The 19,749-nt window shown below is 39.0% G+C and overlaps 1 protein-coding gene across 1 annotated transcript; it reads left to right on the top strand.

The window, feature by feature from the left end:
* Positions 1-202: 202 nt before the first annotated feature.
* OSTC (oligosaccharyltransferase complex non-catalytic subunit) lies at positions 203-11,063 on the top strand. Its single transcript, XM_010981059.3, has 4 exons — positions 203-408; positions 4,444-4,537; positions 6,053-6,250; positions 10,481-11,063. Exons 1-4 carry the CDS (start codon positions 270-272, stop codon positions 10,497-10,499), a joined length of 450 nt encoding a protein of 149 aa, XP_010979361.1. The 5' UTR covers positions 203-269; the 3' UTR covers positions 10,500-11,063.
* Positions 11,064-19,749: the final 8,686 nt, after the last annotated feature.

Genomic DNA, 19,749 nt, shown 5'->3' with positions numbered 1-19,749 from the left:
GTACATAAATCACCTGCTTATACATTGGCAATAACTGAGCTTCTCATTCAAATTAATATTTCGCAAGATTCAGTAGTACATAGTTTGAAGTCTCATCACTTATCTGTTTTTATAGTTTCTCCCTTTTCTTCTATCGGCATATAAGCTGCTTCCGAGCGTTGCGGACCTGCAGGTCCCTTCCCTGCGCACGCGCCGGCGAAAGGGAGGGGCGGGCCTGTTTCCGGGTGGCGCTTGGGGCTCCAGGCCGAGCTGCCCCTGCCGCCACCGACATGGAGAGTTTGTACCGAATCCCGTTCTTAGTGCTCGAATGCCCCAACCTGAAGCTGAAGAAGCCGCCCTGGGTGCACATGCCGTCGGCCATGACGGTGTACGCTCTGGTGGTGGTGTCTTACTTCCTCATCACCGGAGGTAACGGCCTGACTGGGTCCCGAGAGGCGCTGAGGCGCGGAGAGCCGGCCCGCGCCGTGGGCGCGTCTGCTCGGCTGGCTCTCAGCCCGGGAAAGCTTCGCTCTGCTCTCGATCTTTTCGGAGGATGGAGGGAAGTTCTGGGGTCCCAAGTGTTAACGGCCCAAGGGTTTACTTGCCCTGCCGCCCTGTCCTGTATCTTGAGAGGACTCGTGTTCTCACTCCCTTTGCTCTCCCTCTCCTAATCTTTTAGCCAAGCGATCCGAGTCGAATAATGTCTTTTTCAAGCCCAGATTGTTGCTCTCTTTTATTTATTTATTTTTTGCATGCCATAAGTTGTTTGACGGAGGTCCTGGGAAAGTCTTTTCTGGCCCATTCTACTTCCACAGTTGGTCGAGAGAGTGTGGGACTCTCTTACCTTCTCTTTGTCTACGGACCCTGAATCCTTGAAAGAGAGTTGACAGTCCTTAGGTTTGAGCTAACTAACCTAAGGGTTTGGTGTTGCTTTTGCCCCAGTCAACAATAAGTATGAATGGGAACTTCTGAAACCACGGTTTGGATAAATATTTGAGACTGAGGATAGATTTGCGGAAGGTTATCTTACTTCAAAGAGCGGAAGTCGAGAATTTAAAGAATAAGGAAAATAGCATTATTGTTGAACACTGCTGCACTATCATCTTATCCTGTCCCTTGCAGAAGGGGCGTCTCTTTGTATAGTGGTGAGCTGGCAATCAGGCTACAGTCTTTTCATAGCCACCACCCTTTCAGGCCGCGGTTCTGTGATTTACTCAGCTGTGTGCTACTGCACTTTTAGATTTTGGGAAGTGGGGTATTTAATTTGTCAATTATAAAAATAGATTAGGGAAAGGAAGAGCAGATGGTTTTACTTTTAAGGCAATAGTCATAGACATCTTCATTTTCATAGATGTTTTGTGAGAATAGTTGGCACTGAAGAGACAAGCGTCAGAAATTATGTGGGCTTAGTTCTAGGGTGTACCTTTGGATTTACCCTCCTCCCAAATCTAGAATAGTAACAGTTAACTTATTTAAATGAATTACATTTTAGATATTTTTTTACGTTGGTAAGATATTATCCTAGCAGTGCATTAGCATTAACATCTGCTTGGCACATTAATAGATGTTGTATTGAATAAACAAAATTTTAAGTGCATTTAAAAAAAATAAGTCTTCATCTGCTAGAAATCTTTTCTGTAACTCTACCTCTCTTGGAGCCAGGGCCTTTGCTAGAAGCTTCACAGTTTTCATTCTGGCCACTTTCCCCCTGGATTATTGTAATGGGGAGATTCTTTGCCCCAATTTCCAGGGAAAGTAAAAGGAAATCTTTTAGTGGCCAAGCTGTCTCATTCAGGGAATTGGTTTGCCACTGGAAAGGAGTCTCTTGTAAAAACTGTGGGTATACCTTTATAAATAAACAATATTTATTACTGAGAAATATTCAGCAAATAGTATACTGAGTCCTTACTAAGTTCCAGGCACTAGGTACTGGGGACAACAGTGAATGAAACAGGTAAGGGCCCTGCCCTTCTGAAGCTTATAATGTCATGGTTGAGACATGTTAAATATCACATACATTTTTTTCCATTGCGAACTTCCACAAATGCATTAAAGGAAAGGAACAAGAGGTTATGAGACAATAATGGGAGTTGGGAACATCATTTACATTGGAGTGCGGTTCTGAGGAAGTGACATGTTAGCCAAGATCAGAAAGACTGGGGGAAATGGTATGCTAGGCAGAGGGAAAAGTATGGACCTATATAGGACTGAGAGACCAGTTAGGTGAGTTTTGTGGTTCATTTATACTAGACGACGTTGGTGGCAGCAGAGATGGAGGAAAATTTAATGAAAGATATTTTGGAAGTAGTTTCAGTAGATCTTTTTATTTGTTTGTTTTTTTAATGGAGGTACTGGGGATTGAACCCAGGATCTTGTGCATGCTGAGCATGCAGTCTACCACCGAGCTACACCCTCCCCCCAAAATTCAGTAGATCTTGATGATGGATTGATTGGATGTAGGAGGAGAATGAAGTGTGAAGGAATCTTATTGGTGTCTGATTTAAGCACAAGTAGGTGGAAGTGTAATTTTCTGAGACTGAAGAAATGAAGTTTTTTTGGTGGGGAATGGTGAATCCAGATCTTTTTGGAATATATCATAGTTGGACATAGCCAAATGTAAATAGTTGGATATATCAAGTTTGCAGATAGGAGTCTAGAACTGAGAAAAGAGGTTTATGTTAGTCAATAACACATGTTTTCTGAACTCCTCACACAAGCCAGATATTGAAGAACATAGACAAATTTTCTCTTCTTAGGTAGCTTACAGCTAATTTTTAAAAATTAAGGTATAGTTGATTTACACCATTATATAAGTTTCAGGTCTACAACATAGTGAGTCACAATTTTTAAATGTCATACTCCATTTATAGTTATTATAAAATATATTATAAAATATAATTTTAATGGTGCTAACATTATTTGATAGGTGTTGGCACATTGAGAGTTATTAGAGTTGAAAGCCTGAAGGAATAAGTTCAACTGGGGAGAGAATGTAGGAAAAGAGGACAGTGGATCAAGCCCTAAGGAATGCCGTACACTTAGTGCTTCCCTAGAAGAGAAGGCTCAGTTAGAGAGGTAGCAAGAAAACATGGACAGGAGTGTCACAAAGGCCATGAGAAGCCATTTTTTTTCCTCCAAGAAAATGGCCTTAGTAAACTGGATCAAGTCCTGCTGGGAAGCTTCCTAAGATGAGAGCTGAAAAGTGTCCTTTGAATCTGACAATATGGAGGTCATTGGCCACTTTGGCAAGAGTAATATCAGTGGTGACAGAAGCCAGATTGGAGGGTGTTGAATGAAGGGTGAGAATGTGGAGACAGCAAATTTATGTTTTTGTTTTTTTCCCCTGGAAGGAAACCTGCCTATTTTTCAGAAAGGAAGCATAGAAATGGGATGTTAACCAGGAGGATCTAGAGTCAAGGGAATGTTGATGTAGGGAACAAGAGGTTGAAAATACAGGACTGAGGTATCCAAAGGAACAAAGTCTCTGAAGAGGCAAGAGGGGACCGAGTCCTGATTATTGCAAAAAGGATCCCACATTGATAAGGGGAGGGACTCTTCCTGTGTTGTAGCTGGAGGGAAGGAGGTGAGGCTGGGTGCAGATACCACTTTGTAGGTTTGGCGAGGGGGGGGGGGGATTAGGGAATCCCTATGTGATTGTTAGTCAGGGCCAAAGGAGACAGTCTTGCTATGCTTAGTGAAAGCTAGAAGTGAGGATGGTGGAAACTAGTGGAAAAGATAAAGAATAGATGTTGACAGTGGAAGACTGGGAAAACTGTTAATGTTGATGGACATTAATATTAATAATCATGATGATTACGACACAATGATGGATATCAACATTAATGATCATGAATCTCTAGTATTGCCAGTCTGCCTAATGGTGTGATTTTAAAATGTCTCATTTTACTTTTAAGCAAGATTTCTCTAGTTACCTCTCAATTTATTGAAACAAATCCAAGCATATGTGGAATATTTTCTTGAACTAAAATGAACTTAATGTTAAATCTCCTTTATTGTGGAGTCATTCTTGAGTTTAGAAACAGTTACTCTGGGGGAGGGAAATAGCTCGGTGGTAGAGCATGTCCTTAGCATGCATGAGGTCGTGGGTTCAATTCCCAGTACCTCCATTAAAAAAAAAAGAAACAGTTACTGAATAAATTTCTTTTATGAAATACCTCTTTTAGAGATAGTATTGTTTAAAAGTCATTCTCAAATACTTAGTTGAATATCATATTGTATATCAACTTTACGTCAATAAAAAAATAAATAAAATACTGAGTTGAATTTCTGAGTGGTTTATCTGAATAAATGGTTTATCAGGGATAAGCTGGGCCTCATTTGATGACAATAATACATCATTGCAGTCCTATTTAAATATAAATGAACCTTTAGAGACAGATGAAAACTGTAATTCTGTGTTATAATTGGAATCCAATCTAATATATGCTGTTGTCTTTCACACAGGAATAATTTATGATGTTATTGTCGAACCTCCAAGTGTTGGCTCTATGACGGACGAACATGGGCATCAGAGACCAGTAGCTTTCTTGGCCTACAGGTAAAAGATAACATTCTGAATGATTTGGTGCTGGGAAAGAAGATTGCCGGGGGATGCCTACCTATTTAAAAATACAGTGAGACCGCTTGGGTCCATCTGTATTTAGACAATAGCTAAATTTAAAATGCTAAATTCAGAGATTGCAGGAAGTGGACAAGAACAAGAGTAGAAGTATATTATTCATTTACTCATTCATTAGGGAATAAAATATTTCACAGTGATTGGCATGACCACGTATATAAGGGAGGGTATCAGTTTAAAATACATTTATAGATTATTCTGGGGCTCATCAAACCACTGGTACCTGTTTATTTGTAAGTCAGCCTTTATTGGAATTAGGCACGTACATTTGTTTCTATATTGTTTATGGCTGTTTACAAGCTACAGTGGTTAAGTGTGACACAAACCATATGGCCTGCAAGCCTGAGATATATACAGTCTGATTATTTAAGAAAAAATTTGTAGACCCCTGAATAAACTGTTAAATGAGAAAACTGATGTTTGAACCTTGTGTGTTCTATGTCAGCAATGAACACCATTGCAGTGTGGTTTGTTTCATCTGAGAAATGCTTGTTGTATTGCCTTCTAAAAACTTCTTGGTAATTGTCTCCCTAAATGTAGCTGTATATTTGTATTTACACTTACATTAATGGTATTCCTTGCGTAGAATATTCCTGGAAGGATTACTGTGATTCTCTGTGGAGGGGATCTCGATGCCAGGAGATCTTGTTGGTAGGGAGACCTTTGACAGTGTCATCATTTGTTTGGATTCTGGAACTGCTATATGTGTTGGATTTTCAGTTAATACAATTAGTTCTTCTTTACATATGCTGATGTATAAATCATATCTTTAATAGAGTGATTTGCTTTTTGGGGTCCATGAGCTCCAAGAATTTTGAAAGCTTTTCATCCCTAGAAAAATCAGATACATATATATGCAAAAATTTGCATATAGTTATAAGGCTTTATAGATTGCTGGAAATCTTTGTGGGGTTCATAAAGCCTCAGTTAAGAACACTTGCTTGTAAAAAACTTCCCTTTGAAACAAGAGGCTTATTTATTATCATAAAATTCAGGAAACATTTCTAACCAATTCAAAATTAATTTGAAATTGATAGTAGAAATTTAAATAGGAGAACTTTTAAAACCTAAAGTTCTGGTTAAAGGGTCATACAATAGTTGGCTTTTAATAAGTTTTAATTTTACAGAGACAGTTGCATTAGTTGAAGTTTTAAAATTAAAAACTTTTTTTGAACATAAGCTCCATGAAAACAAAGATTTTTGTCTCCTGATCATTGTTGTACCCTCTGAACCTAGAACAGTGCTTGATACGTAATAGACTCTGCATAGATGCTTGCTGAAATGATATCCAGAAATAGAAAATAGTTGTAAAGGTAAGAATAAAAAATAAGCACAAACATTTTTAGCAGGAATAGGAATTTCAATCTAGGGAAAATTTTTAAAATTTTTCTGGGAATTTGCATTTATTGTTTTGCTGTGGTCTTTCTTTTTCAGAGTGAATGGACAGTATATTATGGAAGGACTTGCATCCAGCTTCCTGTTTACAATGGGAGGTTTAGGTTTCATAATCCTGGACCGATCCAATGCACCAAACATTCCAAAACTCAATAGATTTCTTCTTCTATTCATTGGATTCGTCTGTGTCCTATTGAGTTTTTTCATGGCTAGAGTATTCATGAGAATGAAACTGCCGTAAGTTGTTAAGTACTTTGTGTAATCAGCAACTTAACCTGAAAACTGGTAAAAATAATTACCTGGATCATATAAAATCATAGGAGACTTAATTTACCCCTCATTTAAACAGATGAGGAGTTTGTGACTTGCTCAGGGTTATAGGTAGAAGTAAAATTGAGACCAATAGGTCTTCCTGACTGTTATTTCCATACATGTTCATGAGAAAATTCAGTCATTTTATTGTAGCATCAGTGACCACTGGCTGGAGATGTTTCTCCAAAGTGCTTTTTGGTTAATCTGTGACATAAGGAATTCCCATATTAATACTATTAGCGGGGAATATTTTCAAGCTATTAGTTGCTGCTGCTGTTTTTTTTTTTAAATGTTTCAATTTTTTAATTTTTTTACTTTTTAGTGAAGTACAGTCAATTACAGTGTGTCAGTTTCTGGTGTACAGCACAATGTCCCAGTCATGCATGTACATAGATATGTTTATGCTCTTTGAATATTGATGTGAGGAAAACCCATTAAGCCTTGGACAAGATGGAGAGTTACTGACTCTTCAAAAACTGAGGAAAGGATTTCATATATATAATGATTATTTTGATTCAGAAAACTTGCACCATCTTTAGAACAAAAGTAAATCGATTATATGGCAACTTTTATCATTCTATTTAAGATCATTCATTTGAAATATGGACAGATCTGATCATATTTCCCTATACTCTGATTTCACCTATGGATACATTAGTAACTACAGGAACTTTGGGCAAACATAAAAAGGTTAACTCTTAGAAAGTTTATTTTTTAGGGAATATGTTAAATATCAAGTGGGAACTATACTTTATTTATTAAAACTGATACTTTCTGATTTTATTGTAAGAGATAAGAGGGAATACAAGAATTTGTTTGAATTTCACAAGTTGACTTGTTCTGTGGCTTAAGCTGTCTGTGTCCATAACACATCTGGGATAGAGGGAACAGGCTTCCCCTGGAAAGTCAGGAGTATTTATCCTGCACTCGTGTTCCCGTCTTAGCCCTCCAGGATGGGAAAAGAGAGCAGTGTTCCTTGTCAGCTGATGATCTGTGTGGCCATGTGGCTCTTTCAGACTCTTCTGCCAATAGCTCTTATTTTTGTCCCTGGAAAAGCTTTGGCCATTTGCTAAATTGTTTGAAGACTGATTTATTCCAGCCTCCTCTTTTTGTTCCTCTTTGTTCTGCCCTTGTTGGAAAAGGTAGACTGATAGGAAGAGACTGAAGTTTTTCATAGTGAAACAAGAAAAGATATCCTCCCAGAGAGCATAAAGAGGCTATTAAAAGTTAACAACCAAAACAGAAGGAACCTTTGGAGGCATATAGCAGAGCAGAAGAAGTGGGCAGATTTGCTCACAGAACCAGATTTGTTCCCATTCTACTTAAGCTTCCTATTCTTCCTTAAGGGTTTAAGTCTTAGGATGTGTGTTTTTCTTTTAGTGCAAGCATTTGGCTTTCAGGATAACAGCTATCTGCTGCTCACAAAAAAGCTCTGAGAAGTGTTTAAATCTCTGGATTGCTTTCATCTTACTTTTGCAATTATTTACGTAAACATTTATCTTGTCCCCATCCTATAGGCCAGTGTCTGAGATTGTTAACTAAGATAACAATAAGAAAAAGAGTATACTCTCTGGGTTTTAGGTGTAGATTATGTGTAGATGTAATCAAAGCAGAACAGTAGTCTAAACAGAGAATTGCTGCTTTCTGTAACTTGTTGTGCAGCTAAATCTTAAGATTTAACTTTCTAAGAAGAAGGGATTTATGGTCCCCCTTTTTTTTTTTTTTGGAGGGGGGCTAGCGGGAGGTAATTAGGTTTATTTATTTTTTCAGTGAAGGTACTGGGGATCGAACTCAGGCCTCATGCGTCCTAAGTGTGCACTCTGTATGCATTCTATCGCTGAGCTATACCCTCCCCCACTATGGTCCCTTCTTTGGTATGATTTCTCATCTATAGCTCCTAATGCCTGGTGTCTTGGGTATGGAGTGGGGAGAAGCAATGGATAGTTTTGGAAAATAAAGGGAAGCAATAGTGTTGTATTTTCTGGAATATTTGCAGGCCTCAAAAGAGCCTAGTGTGTGGGCCTCCATATTGCACATGATAGGGGTGTGGTTAGTACCACCAGCAAGGAGGGGAAGTGTCTTTCTTTTTGTGCACACATTCTCTTTGATGTCCCAATGTATATAAGCAGTTTAATATATACGTGGAACAGCAACGACAACAAGAAGACAGTAACCAGTAACCATGAGTTTTTTCCCATCAAATAAGCGGCTAGCATCCGAGATAAAGGATGGCCATGCTAATCGATGCATCATGGTAACCTCCAGGGATGTATTCTCACAAAGAATCTGATACCATCTTTAGCAAGAGGTGCCTTTAAAAAGGAGAAAGCAGTAGCAATGGAGTGGTACTACTAGCTGTATGTTTTCTGTTGTATGCTTTTTTAAAGACCTGACATTTCCCTGAAGATACAATTGTACAAATTAAAACATGGCTTTGTTTGATGCATAAGTAGAGGTCATACACTAATTACAAGGAAGAATACCACAAACATGTAGCTGTATCAAGAGACTGATGTCCAAAAAAAAAAAAAAGAGAAAGAGACAGATGTCCAAAAGTCAGTGTTCACATATCAGCAAAAGCCGATGACAACTGTCCCTAGAGTCCTCAGGACTTTTGTTTCACTGTGGAAGCCAGCTGTTGAGTAATTTCCACTGGTGCAGGTATTAGTAGACACTGACTTAAAATCTTCTCGACCCTTTTTTCTTCTTGTTAAACCTTTTTTTTTTTTTTTTTTGTCTTGTGAAGCTTAAGTCTTAAAGTAAGCTTTTTGTGAAGTAACAGGCATTATAGTAGCATATTTATGTGGAGGTCTTCAAAGCCATTAGGTACCCTAAGAGCCTTTTTATTGTTTATTCAATTTTGAGGGGGTGAGTAGAGGTGAGAAGTACTGGATTATATCAAAGTCATCATGAAGGCGGTTGTGTGAGATGAAAGTTCTCTCTGTACTCAGAGTGTGGGTTGGCCAGGCTGATAAAGCAGAAGGAAAGGGGCTGATGAGTTCTAGGGAGATCACGTTGACTGCAGGTGGATCCGAGCCCTCCAGGGAGTCGGGGGAGTCCAGGAGCTGGAAAGGAGGAAAATCACATTGTGTCTGCTGATACGTCAGGCACTATAGTAGATCTCAACCCTCTGGAGCAGTTTGTAATCCCCACCTTAGAGATGAAGAAACTTGAGACTCTGAACTAATAATAGCTAACATTTGTCCAGTGCTTCTTACCATGAATGGCAGTTACTGTGTTAGTAGACTCTCTTATATAATCCTTCAAACCCTTTGATGTAACTCCGTTTTACAGATGAGGAAACTGAGTGAAGTCTGCCTAGGCTTACCCACAAGTTTTAGAAGCAGGGTCAAAAGCAGAGAAGTTCTAAAGGCATCAGCGGAGACAGGGTGTATTGAATCCTTTCTTAATGTGAATAGCTTTACACAATTTTTCTGTTTTTTTTCCTTGATCCTGCAGATCTTTAATTAATAATAGGTTGCAAGGATTTATTGCAAAAGAAAGGATTTGGAACTTTATAAAAGCAAACTTAATGCTTTAATTTGAAGAGGATTTCAGGGCCTAAGTTGTACATTTCGAACAAGGATCTCCTGTGTGATTAGTGTGAAGTTTGACTTGCTCAACAGCTACAGTTAACACCCCTGCCTGCTGTCAGGATATTTCCTACAGAAACAGAGGTGCAGGGCAGATGCTTCTGCACACTGTTTCTGGAGGGGTCAAGGGCTCACCTCCCAGGCATGAACAGCTTCTGATCCCCCTACCTTCTTTTTTGGTAATATTAGGGTTTGTAGGAAATCCACACCAACTTCTTCCCATAAAAATGTTTATGCAGTTGTGAGAGTCCAAAGGAAATTGATTCCAACTCTTAACTTTAACTTTCACATAACAGACATTTCCTTTACTTTTTCCCCTGCATCCTGTGTTGTTTAGCAAATTGGTTTGTAGCTTTGTCCTTTGAGGGGAAAGGGTAATGGACCCAAGGCCTAGCAATGTATATATTTATTGAGGAGGGTGGTGGGGATATGAAATACGAACCATGATGAGGTATCACAACTATATTTTCAGATTGTCATTTGATTCATCATAAAATTTGTTTGGGACAATTTGAAATGTTGCTTCCTTTTCGTTTTTTGTGTTTATAATTGTTTTTTACAGGGGCTATCTGATGGGTTAGAGTGCCTTTTGAGAAGAGAACCATGGATATTGAATTTGCTCCTGTTAATGATGTTTTAAAGGCTGTACCAATCCTCTGATACGAAATATGGAAAAGGATGAAAAGCAGCAGAAAAGAAACATCTAGTGAAAACATAGGAAGCATGGTAAAGCTTGGACTAGAAGGTCGTCTTAGTATCAAAGAGACAAGCTTATCAGTATTTCTTCCTGCTGGCCTGTACTGACATACCAACGATGTTACGCGGCATTTTCTTCTTCGTTTTTTTTTTCCCCTTAAAGAAAATATACTTCATTTCTACAGCAACAATATTGAATAAAGTGATTATTTTTACAACCCCCTTAACATTTTTTGGAGATGACATTTCTGACCTTCAGAAATTAATGTAAAATCAAGAAGCGAGAGCCCATAAGCTGAGAACTCTGGACAGCTGATCAGCTTTCCCTGTGGTGCTTTGCCTTTAAACAGAGCGTGTGGATAGCACGTCATTTCAGATATGTATGTAAGACTGTTTCCTGAACAATAAGCTGTATGAAAGGAGCAGAAATAAATAATTTTTCTAATTAACACCTTTTAAATTTGTTTTTTAATTGACTGATGGTATTATTCTTTGGTCTATAATTACTCAGTCCCATCTTGTGACTTTCTTAGCTACAGTTGGTAGCCGAAGCCTCCAAGTGTAGTGGGGAGGATGCCTTACGTGGGGAAGTTCTAATGTCCAAGCACAGGCTGCACGTCTGTGTTGTAAATGTGATAGTGTTAGATGAAAGTTCCTTTCAGGTATTCATTTTCCGTAATTACCACAACTTTGAGCACATCTAAAACCACCTCGAGCCAGTTCTTCTAGCCAGGCCTTTGAGTTCTCCCCAACTGGCCATGAACTTCACTTCTCTAGTGCCTTGATTAATTCTTTTCCTAAGATCTTTGTAGTAAAATTTTCTCTTGAGGATTTCTTTTTTTTTTTTTCTTTCTAATTACAAGACTGGTTTTGCTGTAGCTGTTCATTAAATTTAAAAAGATTCATTTATTTGGAGTACCTATTATATGCCGGGCAGTCCTGAGGGTTATGGGGATAAATAAGACAGATAAAATCTCTGCCCTCATAGAGCTTGTGTTCTTATAGGGAAGCCAGATAATTGAAAGATAAGAAATGTTTATAAAATTTCAGGTACTGATAAATACACAAGAACAAAGCAAGACTTGTTAATAGTCTGTCCTAGAGTGACTGGTGTGGGGAGAGGAGGTTGCTATGCTCCAAAGCTCTGAGCAAGGAAAACAAGGCCTATATGTATGCACCAACTTTAAGGGCTGATTTAGCTTTAATTGCATTTTTTTGTTATTTGGTCATAGTTTAAAACCTTGATTAAATCAGACGGACAGACAGTAACACAAAGGTGTTAAGGTTTCAAAAGATCTTTTCCTGAATGACTGAGCAGTAAACAGTTCCTCTTAAGCACCACCAGATGGTGGTGTTAAGGTTTGGTGTGTTTTTCTATGTCAGCAGCTCTTAAAATTTTGGTTCGGTTTTGGTTTTTGTTTTTATAGTAAAAGAAACATATCCTCACTAAATACAATGGGATATATTTAAATAATTTCGCTGGTAAAGTTGTGGTATTTTATGTGAAGAAAAAAAACCCGTACTTTGTGCTGGACTTAAAATGTTTTGGGGACACTAAGCCAAAATGTCACAGCTTGATAAAAAGCCTGCTAAGCATTTTAACAGCAGAGGTTAAATAAATGAAAGAGAGTAAATTAATGGACTAGACTGGAAACAAACTAGTCTTTGGTCTTATCACAGTGTTCTCCAGGAAATGGATATTAAAATGGACTTAGAATTGCAAAATGGCTTAGTGGAGAGAAACTCCAGGGAGAGGTAAAGGAAGGATGCAGAATTAGCCAGGAGAAGCTGTCATTCTGTGGTGCACAGCTAACAGGTGCTGTCAGCCCGATGAGGAGCTCCAGCAGAAAGAACGCCTGTCAGAAGAATAGGTTGGGTGGAAATGGCTACACCCTTGGACCACTTGCTACCTTGTCAGGTCTCTGGCCTGGTGCCATCTTGAGATTAGCATGATCTTGGCTAGAAAGCTGAGGTGAACCCTGACAAAGCTAACAACTGGAGTCTGTCAGCCAGCCCTGCTCCGTGCAGCTAGGCAGCAAGTCCACCAGGGGATCTGAGCAGCCCATCTCTGTTTGCCACAGATTTTATAAAGAAAATATCCTCTTTATAGGATTAAAATGAGAGGCAATCCTATATATCTTGCTTATGAAAGGAAGATTGTACTATGATTGTTGTTAACATTCATTTGAATTGGGAAGTGTGAGGTAACTTAGGTTCTTAGTAAATGGTACATTCCTGAAGTGTAAAGCTGGAATAAAGGTTATTTCCCCATTTTACTAGTAAGTGAATTTCTTTGTTAGAGAGCTTGAACTAGAATCCAGGTCTTCTGCAAAGCAGGCCAATTATTCACATTATATACTGCTATTTTCTGATACAGATCAGTCTTTGAATGTAGTAATAAGTATATGCTTAGTCATAAAAGATGGAATGCCAGATACTAGGTTACATCAGGAAGAAAACTGCAACCCCTGAAATTACACATGTGGAATGTATAATCTAGTGAATAGCCACTAATGCATGGATTCTGTTTGCTATAGGAGTGCGTGGGAGGGGCACCTAAACCCAGACTTGGGGTGAGGGAAGCCTTTAATTTGTTGTTGAAGCAATGACTACTTACCTGCCTAAATGTTTCAAATACAAATGCACTTTTTCCCAAGTCTCTTTTACTTGTTTTCCTTATGTACTGTAAGACTTTTTTGTGCTAAGATGTTTTTTAAAAAATAATTTTTGTTTCCTATTTTTCCCATTGTCTTTAATTAAACTTTGTTTTAAAAGTGTATTTCTTTTTTGGCGCGGTGGTAGTGGGGAGGTAATTAGGTTTATTTTTATTTTAATGGAGGTACTTGGGATTGTACCCAGCACTTTGTGAACGCCAGGCATGTGCTCTACCACTAAGCTCTACCTTCCCCACCCCAACTCCTAACACTAAGACTCCTGAGTGAGAGAAACTGGCTCATTGTCTTAAGCAAAGAGGGTAAATTATTTGGATACTGGCATGTCACAATACACAAGACAGGGATGCTGGGCAGCAGGAGTGCCAGAATTGAGGGTATGATACTGTAAGGACTCCATTGTTTATTTCTGATACAGTCTATGGGTCTGCTTCATGCTTTTTTCCCTATAAAACCAATAACTTTTATTACTCTAGTTCGGAGTAGAGGGAATCATGGCTGCCAACCTATCTTGATCATTACTTGACAGCTTCAACTTGGCTGAAGTAATGTAACTTTCTAGGAAATTTCCTTGATTCAATAATAGTTAAGGGCACCTCCTCGAATGGAAACTCCTACCTCTTCCCTTGTCTTTGGCCATTCCTCCCTAACTCACCCCTCTAGCTCTGTGGTCTGGTTCTCTTTACAAGGTTACCCAAAGCCCAATCAAGTTGCCAAGTTTACGGAATTTAGTTCATATAATTTGTTACAAAGTTTGTGAGATAACTCAAGTCCTAATTTCACTATCCACGATGAGGTGTCCTCTAACTTCCGCTGAACCTGCTAATGACAGGAATCTTTTCACCTGTCAGGGCAGCCCATGCCATCTTCAGATCTCTTTCTCTTTCAGAAAGCCATTTCCTGTTTTGCTTTAGTTCCTCGGTTTCAGGTCCACCCCTTGTGTTTACATCTAGACATATCTACCTGCACTATCTAATGGCAGCCAGCATTTCAAAGAGTAAAATGCTCTCCTGAGCTTCCATTTTTTTCAGGCTTACCACTTCTAGCGTTCAGGCTCCGAAATGTTGGGTCTGATTCCTTGATGGTCACTCCTCTCCCACTGCACTGCCGGTTGTCTATAGTCCTTTAGAAATACGTTCCCCGAGAATTTGGGAGCATTCTCACTGGTGACTTCAATAACTACATTTCACCCTAATAACTGCAAAATCTCTGCCTTATACCTTTTAGTCTTCAGTCTGTGTCTCCAACTACATAGTAGGAATTTCTACCTGTATATAATAAAGTCATCGCAAACTTTAGATTACCAAAATAAAATCCACTTTATTCCTTCCCTCAAAAATAAGTTCTTCAAAAGATTACACATTGCACTTGAGGTGCTTATACTTAGACTGATAGAGCCATTTTGGTGACTACATCCTTCTGATAAGCTGTGTTAATATCAGGGTTTCAGCAATGGTGACCATGGACCTAGATGGACAATATTATGTGTTACTGGTTGCCGTATCACCATGGACAAGTTGCTTAGATTCTCTGAGTCTCGTTTTCCTCTAAGTAAAATGCAGTTAACAATATCTACCTCATAGGGAGGTTCTGAGAATTAAATGAGATAATGCTCGGCCTCTGGAACATAATAGGTGCTCCAGGAATGTTAGCTCTGAACTTCCCTTTGGTTCTACTTCCCTTCACATTCTGTAGTTTCATTTAATGCACGATTGTACATTCTCTCCCGGAGATGGGAGTGATGGAAATGTGCACACAGGCCTGTGTGATAAATATAGTTGAAGCACGGAATGTCTGCTTTTATTATGTCCACTTAACGAAGTGTTTTTATGATTGATGTTTGCCGTTGCCTCTGGGAATGCTTTCTATGCGGCGCCCAGCAGAACGCCACCCCTGGACTGACGGCCAAGGAGCTGCCTTCCGTTAATGGACGGCATCTTCTCGTCATAAAGTCCATTTCTTCAGACGCTTCCTGTCGAGGATGAATCTTCACACATGCCATTAAGTGCTTATGTTGGCAGTTGCTCCGCTTCAGAAAAAGAATTTTCTCTTGACAGCAGAGCGTGGGCGCCAGTCTAAACACAGAGCTCTCAAGGTCCCACCAGGTTAATAGGCTGAACAGTTGTAATTCAGAGTCTTCAGAACTGTTGTACTATTTTCACTGAGATGATGGGACATTCTCTGCCAATTTTAATATCTAACTGTATCTTTTTACATCACATTTTATATTTGTATAACAGCATATTTCAACTTTTAAAAGTGCCCTCACACCTCTTACTTCATTTAATCGTAACAAGGACCCCAAGCATCTTCTGGGTCTCTTAGTGTCATAAAAAGTAGCAGGCTGAGTCAACAAGGAAGGTACCATTCTGGCTGCTTGATCTGCATTATTCCCAGTCCTCACAACATTTCAGTCTAGTCGCTAGGATCGTCTCCATTCCGCAGGGACCCGCTGGGTTGGACTAAAGCGTCGAGCTCTAAAGCCTTTGTACTTTCTCCTAGAACATTTACTTTTTGTCCTATATTTAATTTATTCTTTAAAACGCGACCTTGGTATGCATTTCCCTCCTGATTAGCCATGTGGAGCACCTTTTCATGTACCTGCTGGCAGTCTGTATGTCTTCTTTAGGAAAATATCTATTCAGTTCCTCAGCCCATTTTTAAAATCAGGTTGTTTGCTTTATTGTTGTCGAGTTGTATGAGTTCTTTGTTTATTTTGGATATTATTCCTTTATCAGATATATCATTTGCAAATATCTTTTCTCATTCAGTAGATGGCCTTGCTGTTTTGTTGATAGTTTTCCTTGCTATGAAATTTCTTTTTAGTTTGATGTAGTCCCATTTGTTCATTTTTGCTTCTGTTTTCCTTGCCTTAGGAGACATATCCAAAAAAGTATTGCTAAGACCGATGCATACTGCCTATGTTTTCTTCTAGGAATTTTACAGCTTTAGGTCTAACGTTTAAGTCTTTAATCCATTTTGATTTATTTTTGTATATGGTGTGGAAAATGATCCAGTTTGATTCTTTTGCATTCTTCTACGATTCTTTCGTAGCCATCCAGTTTTCCTAACACCCAGCAATTCCACTTCTGGGTATTTTTCCAAAGAAAATAACACTAACTCAAAAATATACATGTACCCCAATGTTCATTGCGGCATTACACAATAGGCAAGGTATGGAAGAAACTAAATGTCCATCAATAGATGAATGGATAAAGAAGATGTGGGGTGTGTGTGTGTGTGTGTGTGTGTGTGTGTGTGTATGTGTGTGTGTCTATATATATCAGCCATAAATAGAGAATGAAATTTTGTGATTTGCAACAAATAGGGGGGATTAGTAAAATAGGTGAGGGAGATTAAGAAGTACAAAATTCCAGTTACAAAATAAATGGGTCACAAGGGTGAAATGTACAGAAAGGGGAATATAGTCAGTGATATTGTAATACCTTTGTATGGTGACAGAGGTATAGACTAATGGTGGTGATTATTGTGTAATGTATAGAAATATTGAATCACTATGTTGTGCATCTGGAACTAACATAGTGTTGTAAGTCAATTATATTTCAATTAAAAAATAGTCTTTCCCATGATTTAAGAGGTTGAGATAGTGGTTACTTTGAGAGGTGGGGATACTAACCAGAAGGGAACATGCGGAGAGCTGCTTGGGTTTGCTGGTAATGTTGTTTCTTCATCTGGGCACTACTTTGGTGGGTGTGTACATTTTGGGGCAATGCATTGAGCTGTACACTTACAATCTGTGTACTTATGAATGTTACTTTCAATAAAATGTTTTTTTTAAAGCCAGCTTTTCTTTTGAAAGTATGAACTCTATCCCCCAAATCTATCACTGTTTGTTTGTTGCAATGGGCAACGTGAGCTCATGTGCGTTTTGCTCACTTACAATAAATAAATGAGAGCCAAACACACAGAATCAAGGGAAAAAATGGCTTCTTCTAAGAGTGTTGCTTAATCTTTTGGGTCATGGGCCAATTGAGGATTTGATGAAAATTATAATAAAAGAGTAATAATCAGAGCATACACATTCTGTATCCAGAGCTGTGCCAAACTCTTTGTATATATATTATTTCTTTTTATCTGTACCATAGCACTGTGAGGTATGCATTATTATTCTCATTTTACAGATGCGGGAACCAACTCTCAGAGAGATAAGCAACTAGACCAAGATCACACATGAAGGGATGCTTGATCCAAAATTCAAACCCAAGTTTCTCTGCCTCCCAAACCCATCCCCTTAACTAGTGCACACTGCATATCTCTAGACATTCTTGTCAGAAGAATGGACTCTTCCCTCCCCTCCCTGCTCCAGTACACACACGTGCACACACACACACAGACACAGAGTTTGCCTGCTGTTTCAGGGAGTTCATGAACCTTTTGAAGTACTTCATCCATAGACACAGTTTAGGAACATTTTCAGGTTGAAAAAAATGACAGAGGAAATTTTTTTAAAAAGGACTGAACCGTGGGAAAATACTCAAATCATTAACTTAATGAAGTTGTAGTTTTGATCTGTTACATTCTTTTGTTTCCCCTATAAAGCTTGATTCATGTCATTTTTCATATTAACAGTTTATTATATAATATGTAATATATTCAAAGGAATACATGACACAAACATGTGAATTGGGAAGCATAAGAAAATGAATCAAGTCACTGGGATTCATACCCAGCATAAGAATGAAAATATTACCAATGCCTTTGAGTCTACATTTGTCCTCTGTCCTTGTCCACATCTCTGCCTTCCCTGAAGAGGAACCTCCTGCTTTGAATTTTGTGTTTATCACTTCTTTGCTTTTTGAAAAACAGTATTACCACATTTGTATGACTATTTCAATGATATATCATCTAGTCTTGCTTGCTTTTGAGTTGCTGCTTAGCACATTGATAATTAAAATTATCTTTTACTATGTTTGTAACTTTAAAAAATATTCTTTCAGATATGTTATCTTTCAGTATGATCATAGCTTTAAAAACTATTTTCAACTTTATAAAATTTGATTGTCATATCTTTCAGGTGGATTGAAGCTTTCATCATTATGTGGTGACCATCTTCATATTTCATAGTGATTTTTTTGTCTCAAAGTCTACGAAGTCTCATGTTAATGTAAGTAACTCAGTTCTCTGCAGCTTAGACTTGGCGATGTATATTTATCTACCGTTTTCTTTCAGCCTTTTCTTTGCACTTACGTTTTAGGGGTGTCTGTGTAGCATGAAGCTTTATTTATTTGTGTCACTCTGATAATCTTTGTCTTTTAATGAGCAAGTTCAGCCTATTTTCAGGAATTGTGATTATTACATACTTGGACTTTTCTCTATGTCTTTACTTTGCACTATTTATCTCACTTTTTCAATGCTTCTTTTTCCTCCTCTTTCACCTTTTTTGGGTTGATAGAGTTCGTTTGTTTTTTAAATCCTTACACGGCGTATTGTAGTTTCCAAATTTGGCAGCGACAACGGCTCTTACTCCATTCATTTTGTACAAGGTGACCTTGCGAGGCCCCATGACGAGGTGGCAATGACTTCCGTAGCCCTTGCTGCTTGGCCAGCCCTGTGACTGCTTTAACCAGCAGAAGAAGGTGGAAGTGAGCCTGTGCCAGCACCGGGCGGTTTTAAGCAGCCTGGCACCTCTGGTTCCTGCCTCTGAGAATGCCAGCTCTTGGGACGCACCCTCTTGGGATGCAGTTGGGAACCCAGCTACAAGATCAGGAGAAGCCCAAGTCACACGAAGAAGCGGCCACTCCTGTCCACACCAGCTGAGCTCTGAGCTGGCCACCATCATCAATGCTAGTTCTGTGAGTCAGCCCTTGTGGACATCCAGCCCCAGCTGCCAGCTGACAGAAACTGCTAGAAACACCCCAGGGGAGAGCTGCCCACTAGCCCATTCAGCCTAGCAAACCTTGGGAAATATTAATAAGCTATTGTTTTTAGGCAATAAATTTTAAGGTGGCTTTTTCTGCAGTGTAGATGACTGGGATGGAAATGTGGCACTGGCTTTGGGACTGAGTAATGGATGGAAACAGACAGGGTCTTGAGGAGGTGGAGAATTCAGGCTAGAAAGGCTTCGAGGAGACCACAAGTGACAGGTGACAGTTCCTCAGGGAAGTGTTGACGAGGGCTTGAAGCCATTGAGAGAAATGATGTTGGAGGCTGAAAAAAGGCAGCAGGTAATGTAGAGAATAGAAAGAGCACCTAATGAACCCATGGATCTAACTGGGGCCTTTTCCAGGCAGAAACTAGAACGTGTCAACTGGCTTCTCCTAGCTCAGGTAGCATATAATGCAATGTGAGAAGAGAGAGATGAACCAAAGGAGGAATTGTTCAGTTTTTGAGCTGAGTCTAGAGAAGTAGAGAGCCCAGAATAGTCTTTCCAGATAGTAAATGAAAGCTTGTGTTTTTAAAACATAGTTTATCAAAGAAATGTTCCTCATTCTTTTTTAAAAGA

Source organism: Camelus dromedarius, chromosome 1 (assembly GCF_036321535.1).
Source record: "Camelus dromedarius isolate mCamDro1 chromosome 1, mCamDro1.pat, whole genome shotgun sequence".
In the NCBI taxonomy this organism is placed as follows: Eukaryota; Metazoa; Chordata; class Mammalia; order Artiodactyla; family Camelidae; genus Camelus; species Camelus dromedarius.
This window is presented reverse-complemented; position numbering and strand designations above follow the sequence as displayed.

Excerpts from the sequence above, each read along its gene's own strand:
- OSTC (XM_010981059.3), top strand. The coding sequence starts at position 270 with ATGGAGAGTTTGTACCGAATCCCGTTCTTAGTGCTCGAATGCCCCAAC. Across the intron at positions 409-4,443 it reads TTACTTCCTCATCACCGGAG|GAATAATTTATGATGTTATT; the intron begins GTAACGGCCTGA and ends TCTTTCACACAG. Across the intron at positions 4,538-6,052 it reads GTAGCTTTCTTGGCCTACAG|AGTGAATGGACAGTATATTA; the intron begins GTAAAAGATAAC and ends TTTCTTTTTCAG.